Source organism: Microtus oregoni, unplaced genomic scaffold (assembly GCF_018167655.1).
Source record: "Microtus oregoni isolate MIOR12 unplaced genomic scaffold, Mior012 000010F_ref0000083, whole genome shotgun sequence".
Lineage (NCBI taxonomy): Eukaryota > Metazoa > Chordata > Mammalia > Rodentia > Cricetidae > Microtus > Microtus oregoni.
In genome coordinates this window covers 37,225,478-37,239,730 of record NW_024543069.1, presented here as the reverse complement: position 1 = coordinate 37,239,730, position 14,253 = coordinate 37,225,478, and the positions used below count along the sequence as shown (strand labels likewise).

The window sequence follows — 14,253 nt, the reverse complement described above, 5'->3', positions numbered from 1 at the left end:
TGACCCTCCCCCTCCCGCCGGGACTGCCAATGAGGCAATAGGACAGCGGCGCCCTAGCCATGGATGTTCTAGAAGGAAATGTCAGGATCAAGTCTTGAGAAAGAAGCCGATCGCGTGAAAGAATGTGGTTGTTCAGGGCTTGTAATTTTCTGGGCGCCACATGCTTAGTCTGGCCCTGACAAGGTCCAGTAGATTGATGGTTTTCTGGCAAAGGAGACACAACTGCCAAGTGGGGGGGGGGGGGGGGGGAGCCTGCCACCTTCCCATGGCCTTACCCCTGTCCCACAGCCTTTCCTCCTCATGTGCTAAGTGGAATCCCTTCTCCCTCCAGGGACCTAGCCGCTCCGCACAGCCAAGCACATTTCAGCACCTCTCCCAGGGGATTGCCGTTGTTGTTTTTCAGAGACTGCTTGGGTTTTTATTTTGTTCTTTTCCTGCACTCAAGGGATCCTCCCACAGGACTCTCCAAGGACTACAAAGACATCGTCGCAGGCATTTCCCTGTCCCCCGCCCCTGAGCATTTTTTAAGACCCACGTATCCCTCAGTCGCTCATACTTGTCTATTTTCTGACCACAGGTAACAGCATCTCCTTCTAACTGACCTAGGCATTGTTTTTCCCACCCACACCTACTCAGCTGCGTGCTCCTCCTTTCTCTTTCTACTCTGGAGTTAGAAGCAGAGGAGCCTGATGAAGAATGCTGATGTAGAAAGCGATGCCTTGTGGGTGGGTAGTCGGAAAAATGCTCTCCCCAGTAGTCAGGTAGAAGAGCAGGAATTATTACACCCAGAATCTTGATCTTCCCCAGCGAATGTTTCTTTTACTTCCAGTTACAACCAGTTTATTCACCTGGACCCCAGACAGCTCTAAACCCTCATTCTGCCCATTTTCCGTATCCAATATGTCCAGTGTGGTGGGTCCTATACTGAAGATAAAGCAGAGCTTGTGGGCGAGGGAGAGGACCGCTATTTCCCGAAGGAGATCGGGAAAGTTTTCTAACTAAAGAAGCCTGAATTAATATGATTGAGTGTGCTGAGCACCTGGGAAAACAGGCCTAAGATACCCCACCTTAAAATTCTAAAAATAGCACACGTACAGACACTGAGGAGACAGCATGCGTGGAAGAATGCACAAGATGATGTAATACGGCTGTCTTCTGAGCAACAGGAGTTCATTTCTCAGCTGTCTGGAAGCTGGAAAATTCAGGATCAAGGCTCTGCAGACTCAGGGTCTGGTGAGGCTCTGCTCAGAGAACATCATCTCAGTGAAGTTTCACATGGCACAAGATGCTCCCAGGCTCCTTGGGGGGTCTCATTTGTAAGGGCACTAATCTCAACCATGAAGTGAAATCTTCATGAGTAATTGCTTCTTTAAGGCAATCTTATGAGCTTGGAAGCTGGGTTTTAGCATATCAATGTACGGGTGATATATCAGATCACAACAAGCCTAGATACATCTCAGAATGTTTTCTGGTACCACCACCGTGCTAACAGCCTTCATATGTGCTGTCCAAGGACTTAAAGCCAAGACCCTGCAGAATTATAAGATTAGATTCCACTGGTGCCTAGCCCAGTGGTCATCAGACAGGCTTTGTCCAGCAACTGACTGAAACAGAGACAGAGCCCCACAGCCAGATATTAGGCTGAGTTCAGGGAATCCTGCTCAAAAGAGGGAAGAAGGATTGTAGGAGCCAGAGGGGTCAAAGACACCCCAAGAAAGCCCTCAGAGTCAACTATCCTGGGCTCACAGAGACTGAATTGACAACCAGGGAGCATGTACAGGTCTAGCCTAGGCCCTCCGCATATATGGAACAGTTGTGTAGTTTGGTCTTCTTATGAGACTCAACAGTGGAAGCAGGGGCTGTCTCTGACTCTTCCTGGCTTTTCCAACCTTAATTCTCATATTGGGTTGCCTTGTCTAGCCTTGATACAAGGGGAGAAACTTAGTCTTCCTGCAACTTGATATACCATGCTTTTTTGATGTCCATGGGAGGCCTACCCCTTTCTGAACAGAAATGGAGAACTGGATGGGAGGGGGCAGAGGGATAGGGGACCTGGGAGGAGAGGAGAGAGGGGAAACTGCAGTTGGGATATAAAATTAATCAATCAGTCAGCCAATCAATTAAAACAACAACAAAGTAAATCAACTTCCCCAAACAGGAGATTAGAATGTGGTGGATCTGGATAAATTATTACAATATCCATTGGAATCTTTCAGAAAGAATGTTTTGGTCTTTAAATGACTAGCCAGGCCTAGTGGTGCAGGCCCATTGTTGTAGCTACTTAGGAAGCTAAGGCAGGAAAACTAAAAGTTCAAAGTCAACCTGGTCTACAAAGTGAGTTCAAAGTTAGCCTGGGAAATTTAGTGGGATCCTATGTAAAAGGATCTGTCCCACCCGGTCCCACAACCATTCAGTCCCAAAGAAACACACAGAGGCTTATATTAATTATAAAATGTTTGGCCTATTATCTTAGGTTTATTATTAACTAGCCCTTACAATTTAAATTAACCCATAATTCTTGTCTATGTTTAGCCATGTAGCTTAGTACCTTTTCTCTGTGAGGCATCTCATCTTGCTTCCTCTGTGTCTGGGTGGTTGACCAACTTTCTGCCTTTTCTTTTCCCAGAATTCTTTTAGTTTGGTCACCCCCACCTATACTTCCTGCCTGGCTACTGGCCAATCAACATTTTATTTAATTAATATTGGTGACAAATCTTGACAGTGCACAAGAGCATCATCCCACAGCAATCATGTCTTAAAATCAAAAGTAAAAAGAGGGATGGAAATGTAGCTCGGTGATAAGAGTGCTTTCCTAGTATGCGAGAAGCCCTGACTTTAATCCATAGTGCTGCAAAAAGATAAATAATGCACATAAAATAAGCAATAAATGTATGTAAAATAATCTACAAAAACTGTTTAGGCAAGGACCAGAGTCCTGTCTGAATCTTGAGCAGCTAACACAGTGCGCTTAGGGAATGTACCTTAGCATGGCTATGACTAGGTATATGACAGAAAGGACTTAGCAGGGGAAGAACTGTAGTGATATTTTGTTTGTAATCTAACAAATAAAGCTTGTGGGCTGGAGAGATGACCCAGTGGTTGAGAACACTGACTGCTCTTCCAGAGAACCCGGGTTCAATTCCCAGCACCCATATGGCAGTTCACAACTGTCCATAACTCCGGTTCCAAGGATCTAACACCCTTACACAAACATGAATGCACACAAAACACCAATGCATATAAAATAAAGTTAAAAAAGAAAACAAATAAAGTTTGCTGAAGATCAGAGAAGCAGAATAGCCAGCCACTAGCTCTTACCTCTACCTCAAATCAAAAAGTCGATTCAGTCTCCACGAAACCTGAAACTACATCCTGCATCTGAGCGCCTGTCTCCTCCCACTTTATATTCCTCTGACCACCATCATATCACTCCTGACTCCACTCCCTAGAGCTGGGATTAAAGGTGTGGGATCCCAAGTGCTGGGACCACCTTTGTGTGAACTCTGTTCCTCCTTTAGACAGATTCAATCTTGTGTAGCACAGAGAACCATCTGCCTCTGTCTCCTGAGTGCTGGGATTAAAGGTACGTGCCACCACTGCCTGACCTCTATTGCTATCTCTGCACTCTGACCTTCAGGCAAATTTTGTTAGATTACAAACAAAATATCACTGCAAAGAACTTCTTTCGGTTCAGTTTTGGAGGGTTTGGTCCATGCTTGCTTGGCCAACATTCTAGACAGAATATCATGTCAGCAGAAGTAGGTGGTAAAGGAACTTGTTCACCTCATGATGGTCAGGGCAGTGAGCTGGGAAGCAGATCAGATAGCGTCTTCAAGGCAGCACCTAGTGTGGCCCCACCTCCTAAAGTTTTTATAATCTCCCCAAATGACACCACCAGCTGAGAACTATTAAACCCAGAAGGCTATGGGAGACATTTCATGTTTAAACCATACTAGTAAATTGACACATGAATGTAGTGTAGAATGGGATTTTGATTTATTGTTTTTCAAGAAAGACTGCTGCTTAACATAATTTGCTAGTATTCAGAATTATCAAGAGTTATTAAAATGAGTTCAAAATAAGCTTTGAGAGAATTTTCCTAGAAGAACAGATGTATTCTCAGACAGAACCTGAATTCTGGGGAAGACTCATTCCTGACTCAATTAAAATTTTGTCTTATGATTTTATTAGTATACGACCTTGGGCAGTGATTTGATTTTTTTGTTGTTGTTGCTTTGTTTATTATTTATTTATTTATTTATTTATTTATTTATTTGAGACAGGGTTTCTAAGTGTAGTCCTGGCTGTCCTGAACTCACTAAGTAGACCAGGCTGGCCTTGAACTCAGTCATCTGCCTACCTCTGCCTCCTGAGTGCTGAAATTATAGACATGCACCACCACCGCCTGGCTATGATTTTTCTTTATTTGGGATGGTGGCTAATTTTACATGAGCTGCCTTGTTCAGTTCCTAAAATAACAGGATGATTGATTTCAGTTTCTCATGCCTCTTTCTCCTTCCAAAAAACTGTTGCCGCCAAACCCAACCCTCATTTTTCATGTCGATGATTCAGTCCCCACCCATCCCACTCTAAAAAAGAAAATACTGTCCCAACCCATCCCACTCAAAAGTGAAAATACAGCTCTTTAAATCCATTCACAGCACTACAGCTGTGAGCCTAGCCACCAGATACCACATACCCCTGGCACCCACACTCCCGTGGCACCCTATGGCACCCACACACCGGTGGCACCCACACACCCTTGGCTACCACACAATCGTGGCACCCACACACCCTTGGCTACCACACACCCGTGGCACCCACACACCCTTGGTACCCACACACCCCGGTTCATTTTAGCTTCTGGGGCCTGCATGATGGCCTTCTTAACATTAGCATCATTCACCCATTGTTCATTCATAAAGTTATAGCGTGCCTTGCCATTGACACTGAGAGCACAGCGGTGGGAGAAAAGGCACACAAAGTCTGCCTAGCCAGCCCTTGACCTGACAGGTTGCGTTGACAGCAGTATTCTATTAACCAGCCGCTGGGGAGTGAGGCAGTGGGCAAGGTTAAGGTCCTCGTGGGATGTCAACATAACCGCACTCCAGACTACCCAGATGTCTGGTTAGATGCTGCTTTTCATCATGTATGAGGATTTCTGCAGCAGACTGGCATTGATTGGCAAACTGAGTAAAGCAGACTCTTCCCCCTATAGGCCTAACCCTGTTTGTTAAGGGCCAAGAAGAGGTTCACTTCTGCATGAGAGCCAGGGTGGTCTTCTGCCCACTGGGCTTCAGGTTCAAGCTTGAATCCGAATCTATCCATCATCTCTGTTGTGCTCTCCCACCAGCCTCCCTTGGTCTCCTGCAGATGGTACAGCCCTTAACTTCCCCAATCACATGAGCAGTTTCTCATCTGTCTCATTGTGTATGTGTGTGCACATGTCTATCTCATTGGTCCTATCTTTCAAACTAATACGAAGGGGGAAAAACAACTTCTGTTACTAATATGTGGGATTTTCCATTCACAATAAGCAGTTCTCAGACTCTTTAGATACTAACTATATAAGCTTCAATTTAGACTCTAGCTGGAGTAAAGGTCTACCTGATAGACTATGGGCTGAGTCTCATAAGACCATGCTCATTTCAGACACCCATTGAGTCCTGAGTAGTTTGCACTTTAAAAAAGTTAAATTTACGTTATGGGTCTAAGTGTTCTGCTTACATGTATGCATGCATATGTGCATGCCTTGTGCCAAAGTAGGTCAAAATGGGGTGTCACATCCCTTGGGACTAAAGCTGGAGTTATGGATGGTAGGAGGTACTGGGAACAGAGGCAGAGCCTCCTCTAAAAAGCAGCAGCAAGTGCTCTTAACTGCTGAGCCAATTCCCAGTCCCTCTTCTGCATTTCTGAACAATGGCTAGAGATCAGGTTTCCCACAGCCTCTTCCTCGGGTCTCATACATAATTGACCATAATGGCTCACAAGATTCAGCAAGACATTTACATACGCTTATCAATTCATTATAAAACAATTACAAAAGACTCAGCAGAAGAGGAATATGGGAGAGGCACAGAGCTGACAGACCTCAGCCGCACCCTGCTTGTGTGCTGGCAGCTTACTAATGAGTGAGACTACAAAAGTAATCCTTCTGATCATTTCCACTTTAGGAACATCCTATACACTTATGAATAAGACGTTGGTGTGCTGGGCCAAGCCCTGAAAGAGGATGCTTTGGGGCCAGCATTTTGGATGGGCAAAGGAGAGCCTACCCTTGCCCTGCAGCTGCTGTTCTGGGGCCTCAGCCATGACTCCTGGTTCTCAGCAGTATTCCCCTCAAGGAGCCACCTCACTGGGCAATCCTGTCTCGGTACTTTGACTACACCTCATGGAAAGCTCTAAATTACACAACCCAGCAAGCCTGCTCTGGATTTCTGACCCAGAGGTATGGGGACACTTTCCAGCCTTAAGGGTAAGGTGTCACAAAGCCACAGCTAACATTCAAACAGTCCATGTCAGAGGTCAACAGGACAGAAATTCCAGGGCCAACTTCCAAGGTATTCACTCTTCATGGATTTTGAATGATCCACTGCCTGTCTTTGATTTCTCCCACTTCACTTTGAAATGTGATTTTAAAAGTTATGCGGAAGAATAGTTTGAACGGTTAGCTGGGGACAGCTTGGGTGAGCTATCTAGGGATAGCTTAGGTGGGCTATCTGGGGACAGCCTGAGTGTGTCGTCTGGGGACAGCTTGGATGGGCTGTCTGATTGACGTTCACAGAGTGAACAAAAAGAACAGTTCCAAATTTCTGCCACCACTTACATGGCTTAAGGCCTCTGGCGTGGAAACCGAGACAGTCTCTTCATTCAAGCTCTTTCCTTTCTAGACTCCGTACATTCCATCCTATCAGCGTCTCTCGGGAACAAATCAAGAAATCTAAGTCATGTTTTTATAATCCGCCAGGCCCTGGTATTGATCTTCTGCACTGGAAGACAGCAGGGGGGGGGGAGTGGGTGAATAATATGTAGTTGATTCGTATTCAGTAGGTAAAAAATGAAAATAATAATAATAGCATGAAGTGATCTCAAAAAACAACTGAACCAAAGGAATGAGGCATAGGAAGGAAGAATCTGTTCTGTTTCCATCCAGAGGCGGTTTAAGAACAGGAACCTATGTTCTGGTGATGAGTCTGGAGACTTCTAGGCTTATTTTAGGGAGGGCCTCTCAGTTTACTAAAAGGAGGAGATAAGGTGAAGGAAGGTTTATGAATCTTGATATAATCACAGAGGAGACTATGTTTTCAGAATTTACTAGTTAATAAACATATGTTCATTTCAATAGATGTATATAAAGACAATGCAAAATAGTGTTCAATTCCAAAATCAAAACACATTTTAAAACCGAGCTTCCAGAACACACGAGTGAAGCGAAGCCACTATTCCCAAGTACTCGGAGCGATTGCCCTTGAGAAGGACAAGCCGCTGGCACCAGAGCGGGGTTCATTCCTCTGCCTCATTCTTCTGGCCAAGCAAACGCAGGCTGCACAAGAAGGGGCCCTCGAGGTTAGGAAAGACCCAGCAGGGTCCAACAGAGGACAACAACCTCAGTGGCCTACAGAAGTCAGCCCGTTCCAGCATGACTCATCGTCCAGGAATCCTGGGAGGCCACCAGAGGAGGACTTAGGCACAGAAGGGAAACTCAAGAGGGAACACATGAGAACAAAGCCCTCCCAGTTTCAGCCTGAGGCAGCTCAAGGGACACCTATGCTGCAGCTATAACAGAGGGGTGGCCATGTAAGCACCAGAGGCCTGGGGAGAGAGTGAAAGCCAGTGTGTTGTCCTAAAAACGACTACTCTGGAGAGAAAAGGCCACTGGCTCACAGGCCATGAGCATTCCTAAGCAAGTTAAAGACCTTTCTGTGGTCCCTTGGGTCTAGGAACCATACTCCTTGGCAAGCCTTACCGCTGGTTGGCTAAATGAAATAACTGTAACTCAGAAAGGGGTCTAAGAAGCAAGCTGAGTCTACTTGTTCACTGTTTCCATTGTCCTCACTACTTTCCTTGGTGTCTGCAACTTTCTTATCTCTAAACTCTCCCCTGAAAGAATCCCTTCAAACCCTTACACTCGCTGGCAAACTTGTACCCACACCTTTCCCTGGAGACAACTTGCTGTAGTGGCATTTTATCTGCATTTTAATAAATAAAGACCGCCTTAAGATCAGAAAGTAAAACAGCCCCACTGGTCAGTCTTATAGACCAGGCAGTGGTAACACACACCTTTAATCCCAGTAGATGCACTAGTTACCATAGAAAATGGGAGGTGCATGCATTTAATCCCAGCCCTAGAGAGAATTATAAAATGTGAGGAGACAGCTCTCAGATACGGTCTCATTCTGAGATTCCTGGAGGCAGAATCGCCATTTTGGACTGAGGTTGAGGTAAGAGCTATTTATTGGCTGGCCGTTACGCCTTTTTGGTCTTCAGGTTGAACACTAGAATCAGTCTCTGGGTTTTTATTAATCGTGCATCAGCTTGCACCTGCCCAGTTGAGTGGCTCTATACCTGCCACCTCCTGCCAACTAAGATCTCCGTAGCTGAGAGTCCCACATCCAGCAGTCGCTTGGCTCATGAAGACTGAAACAAGTGGGTGCCTACAAAGAAGGTCCCCAGCTCTTGGGTCCTATTTTCCCTTTTTCCTCAAGCATTTGCTGACTGTGGAGTTCATTCTCCAGTATTTTTCTGAAAAAAATTCAAAGGATGCCAAACGCTTTAAACTTGCATCTCTGAAATGCCTTGAATCTACCCCTTCTTGCTTACTAAGAAACAGGGCATGAGGTCATTTTCCATCTGGGTGGTAAGGGAGGCAGTGAGAAGTCTGGGCCATTCCTGTCCTTGCTCTCTTTAATCTCTGGGACATCTCAGGATCTTTTCTTCAGCTCCATGGTGCAAAAGTTTCACACAGCATCCAGGAGCAACTTTTTAAATATTTCTCTGAAAATACCTTACCTTTTTTATATTCTCTTTCTGGAACCCCTGTCTATCGGTGTTGGGCTTTTTAAATTCTAGTATCTTCCTTTTTCTGTTTCTTAACTTTTAAACTGACTTTCAGGCCGGGAGGTGGTGGCGCACGCCTTTAATCCCAGCACTTGGGAGGCAGGCGGATCTCTGTGAGTTCGAGACCAGCCTGGTCTACAAGAGCTAGTTCCAGGACGGGCTCCAAAACCACAGAGAAACCCTGTCTCGAAAAACCAAAAAAAAAAAAAAAAAAAAAAAAACCCTGACTTTCTGGATGGTTTAATTTTATCCTCTAAAATCTGTTACACTTAACATCAGAAACTTTCTGCTATACTTAACATCAGGAAGTAATGTGTTCTTCTCTGCACGGCTTTGTACCACGTCTTTCTCTCCCCCCACTTCTCTGCTTACCCACATGAAGCTATTAACCAGGGGTGTTCACGTATTTGTTCCTAAGATTTTTTTTTCTGCTCCCAACCCAGCTGCTGCTTTTCGCGTGTTTGTTTATATCCATCAAGATCTATACATTCAGCGTGCATGGCTGATGTCTCATGCCTGTCTGCTCACATTTAAAAGCAAAAGCTACGCGCGCGGCAACACCTGCCTGCAATATCAGCTCTCTCTTGACGTTTCCGATCAGCCTAGGCTTCATAGCAAGAGCACGCCTCAAAATAAACTGGGCAGTGGAGGTACATTCCTTTAATCCCAGCATTTGAGAGGCTGAGGCAGGTGGATCTCTGTGAGTTTGAGGGACTTCTGGTCTTCTAAGAGAGGCTCCAAAGCTATATAGAGAAACCCTGTCTCAAAAAAAAACAAAAAAACAAAAAAACAAAAAACAAAAACAAAAACCAACCAAACAAAACAAAACAAAACAAAAAGTCAAATAGACAAAGGAAAAGAGAGGCTGGAACACAGTCCCGAGGGTGAGCTGGTCAGTTTCACTGCGTCAGATTCCTCTGGCTTGGCTTGCAGGCAGCTTCTCCTACAGGGCTCAGCTGCCCTAACCAAGGATGTAAAAGTTCAGCAGCTGGAGATTCTCACTCCTCCCCAGCCCACCCCCGCCCGCTTCCTCTCCGTCTCCGAGCGCGCCACGGGCGGGGACCTCGGGCTCACCGCTGGGAGGTCAGAGGCCGAGGGGGCGGAGCCGTTCGCCATGTTGACGCTCCGCGCGCTGCGGGCCACCGTCCTGGTCTACGCGGTGGGCGCCGCCGTGTTGTTGGCGCAGCTGCTGCGCCGCCTGCGCGGGGGCTTCCGGGAGCCGGCGCTGCCCGCACAGCCCGACCGCGTGGCCATCGTGACGGGCGGGACCGACGGCATCGGGCTGGCCACGGCGCGGCGGCTGGCCCGGCTGGGCATGCGCGTGGTCATAGCCGGGAACAACGCGGCGAAGGCGAACGACGTCGTCTCCCGGATCCGAGAGGAGACGAAGAACGAGAAGGTGCACTTCCTGTTCTGCGACCTGGCCTCCCTCCGCTCCGTCCGGAAGTTCGCCCGCGACTTCCTGTCGCGCGGCTTCCCGCTGCACGTGCTGGTCAACAACGCCGGCGTCATGATGGTGCCCCCCGGCCGCACCGAGGACGGCTTCGAGCACCACTTCGGCGTCAACTTCCTGGGCCACTTCCTGCTGACGCACCTACTGCTGGGCGCGCTGACGTCGGCGGGGTCGCCGGGTCAGAGGTCCAGGGTGGTCACCGTGGCATCGGCCACGCACTACGTGGGGGAGCTGGACCCGGCGGACCCGCAGGACCGGAAGTCGCCCTACTCGGCGCACGCGGCCTACGCGCGGAGCAAGCTGGCGCTCGTCCTGTTCTCGCAGCGGCTGCAGCGGCTGCTGGCGGCGCGCGGCGACCCCGTGACCGCCAACCTGGTCGACCCGGGCGTCGTGGACACGGCTCTCTTCCGCCATGTGTGGTGGGGCACGCGGGCCGTGCAGCGGGCACTCGGCTGGCTGCTCTTCAAGACCCCCGACGAGGGCGCCTGGACTTCAGTCTACGCCGCCGCCGCCCCGGAGCTGGAAGGGGTCGGCGGCCGCTACCTCTACAACGAGGCCGAGACGCAACCGCTGGGCCTTGCGCGGGATGTGGAGCTGCAGGCTCGGTTGTGGGCGGAGAGCTGCCGGCTGGCGGGGATCCCCGACGGGATGGGCTTCGGCGTGGAATAGGCCCGCACCCACAATGGCACCACAGACTCTGCACCCAGCACCTACATGGACCTGATGCTGTGATGGTGTGGGCAAGTGACATCATCGCCCACTGCCGCCTCTCCCCCCAGGCTCCCATGGGGCCCCCAGCCAGGCAGTGGGGCACCATAAAGGACTCTGCACCAAGAAAAAAATAATAATTTCGCTGCTAATTGATTTCCTTCACAGACATGCAATAAATCTCTTACTCAACCCTTGCTCTAACATCTCTATTCTCCCTTGTTTCAGACCATCAGACTTCCTAGTTCCAACTGTGGTTTTAACTTTGCCTCGTAACATTGGTTTTAAAACTAACCCACCTCTTCATTTCTTGAATTTCACATAGTTTCATACCTATTCTTATGACCACATGCCTTGTTAGCTGTATACAATCACTTCACTGTCACTTTGTATGATCTTGGAAGGAATGGTCATGAACACGAATTGACACTATGGTTTTTAGTCTTGACCTCACCTCTTTCCCACCTGTGTTTCCTGCTGACTCTGGACTAGGCTGAGGTGAGGACTCTGACACTCAGTCCAGTTTGCTGGCCAGTGGAAACCCTGACACAGGTTAGGAGCTCTCTGAGCTTGGACACCCGAATCCAGGTCAGTGGTGTTTACCACTCACCAGGCTTTGTGTTCCTCCGAAATGTTTTACATCTCCCCATTCATCTGCTTCTTATTCCTTTGGGGAACACAGGGCTGTTCCTAGTTTGAGTTTCAAAACCTGCATCTTTAGTAAAACTAAAAATCCTCACAACAAAGAAAACACCCTAGACAAACACTGTCATAACTTTGTTAAGCAAACCATGCCTCTAAAAGCAGAAAATTGACCCGAAAGATGACTGCTCTTACCCCTCAAGAGAAAGCAAAGCTCTATGGGAAAAGCCCATCAGCTAGTGTGTCGAGACAATTGGGAGCATTTTACAGACTGGGGAGAGACCCAGGGCCATGTGTGTACAGGTTCCAGCATTCCTGCTGGACCGCTGCAGTTTCTTCTCTTTAGACTGGGTCAGGAACACAAGCTTTCCTTTGCAGTCGTGAATGAAAAGTACCCAGAGAAAGACAGGACTCAAGGGAATATAGGTTATGAGGAGACAGGAAGTGCCCATGCTGGGGTTCATCATGAACAAATGATCCCTCACCCCAGCCTCGATGCTTCGCCACTTCATAAGCTTCTTGATGCCAATGTGCAATCCTAAGAAATCCTCAAATTCCCTAAGGCTAAGTTTCATCACCCACCTAAAATGGAAATTTAGAATTAAAGCATTCGGTTATAAACATCTGTTTCCTCAATCTCTTAATCAGTTCTTTCAGCTTACTCTTCTATTTTGAGACAGGGTCTCACTATGTAGCTCAGGCTAGCCTGGAATTCACTATACAGACCAGGCTAGCCTCAAACTCTCAACCGCATGGTGATCCTTCTGCCTCTGTCTCCCTAGTGCTGGATTACAGATTTGAGCTATCATACCCAGCCTCATTTTCACATACACTGTGCAATATGGCAATTCTGATCACTAAATAGCCATTTTAAAATCCGCATATATTTAGTTGACAAGATGGCCTTCTTAGTTAGGTTTCTGTTCCTGTGAAGCCACACAATGACCATGGCAAGTCTTAAAGGGAAAACATTTCAATAGGGCTGGCTTACATTCCAGAGGTTTAGTTCATTATTGTATGGCAGGAAGTGGTGTGCAGGCAGACATGGTGCTGGAGAAAGGAGCTGAGATTGCTACATCCGGATGGGCAGACAGAGGAAGTGAAAGCCACACTGGCCAGGCTTGAGCTTCTGAAACCTCCAAGTCCCCTAGTGAAGCACTTCCTCCAACAAGGCCACACGTCCTAATAGGGCTGCTCCCTATGGGCCTATGAGGGCCGTTCTTGTTCAAACCACTACACAGGCTTAGCAGGTGAAGGTGCTTATTGCCAACTTTGACAATCTGAGTTTGATCCCTGGAACTCACAGATAAGAACTGATTCCCACACTTGGCCATCTTACCTCTATACTTGGTTAACATGGTATATTAGGGTTCTCTAGAGTCACAGTACTTATAGAATGAAATCCCGTGTGTGTGTGTGTGTGTGTGTGTGTGTGTGCGCGCGCGTGTGTGTGTGCGTGTGTGTGTGTGTGTGTGTGTGCACGCGCGCGCGTGTGTGTGTACCTGTGCGTGCATGAGTGCTTGCTTGGGGCTGATATATGGGAATGACAGGCTGCAGTCCAATGTAGTTGCTCAGTCCCTTGAGACTGGGTATCTCAGCTGGTCTTATGCACATGCTGGAATCCAGTGAAGGAGACTGAAGAGGAGAAGGCAACAGGTGAAGAATAAACAATCCCTTCTTTCTTCCATTGTCCTGTATACACTTGCAGCAGAAGGTGTGGCCCAGATTCCTGCCTCAAGATCCAAATTGAAAGCCTGTTGTCTTCCTGCCTCAAGGTCCAGATCACAAGTGTGCCTCCATTTCTGAATTATAGTTCATTCCAGATATAGTCTAGTTGACAACCGAGAATAGGCATCACATATGGCCTGTGTGTGTGTGCACACATACACAAATAAAAATAAATGAATATGATAGCAAATTTTACTTCAGAAAGCCAGAATAATATTTAATGGCAAGTATGTTAACATATCAACATGCTAATTTAGGACAAGTCCCTGTAAAATTATACATGTGGTCAATGGGACATGTGGATTTCTCACCTAAAGTATATAATGGATTATTATGAACCTCTTTAGTTGGTTTGGCTTGATGTTTCTTGAGACAAGATCTCATACAACTCAGGCTGCTCTTGAACTCCTGATTTTTCTGCTTTCCCCTCATAAGTGTTGGGGTTGCAGCCGTTATCACCATGCTCATTTTATTAATCAATAGGAAAAATAAAGACTAAGAAATCATCTGTCATGAATGTATGTCAGGAAGTCCCTCGGCTGAGATAAAACTCGGGTTAGAGACTTGCTGAGGCTTCTGGGAAGGCTGAAATCCACAGATCAGGGTGGGTCTGGAAGCCTGGAAGGGTTGCTGAGACATCTGGAGTTGGGCAAAACGATCCTGGA

General features: G+C 47.3%; 1 protein-coding gene across 1 annotated transcript; it reads left to right on the top strand.

The window, feature by feature from the left end:
* Positions 1-10,125: 10,125 nt before the first annotated feature.
* Dhrsx (dehydrogenase/reductase X-linked) lies at positions 10,126-12,458 on the top strand. The gene has a single exon (XM_041659170.1). It carries the CDS (start codon positions 10,172-10,174, stop codon positions 11,177-11,179), a length of 1,008 nt encoding a protein of 335 aa, XP_041515104.1. The 5' UTR covers positions 10,126-10,171; the 3' UTR covers positions 11,180-12,458.
* Positions 12,459-14,253: the final 1,795 nt, after the last annotated feature.

Excerpts from the sequence above, each read along its gene's own strand:
- Dhrsx (XM_041659170.1), top strand. The coding sequence starts at position 10,172 with ATGTTGACGCTCCGCGCGCTGCGGGCCACCGTCCTGGTCTACGCGGTG.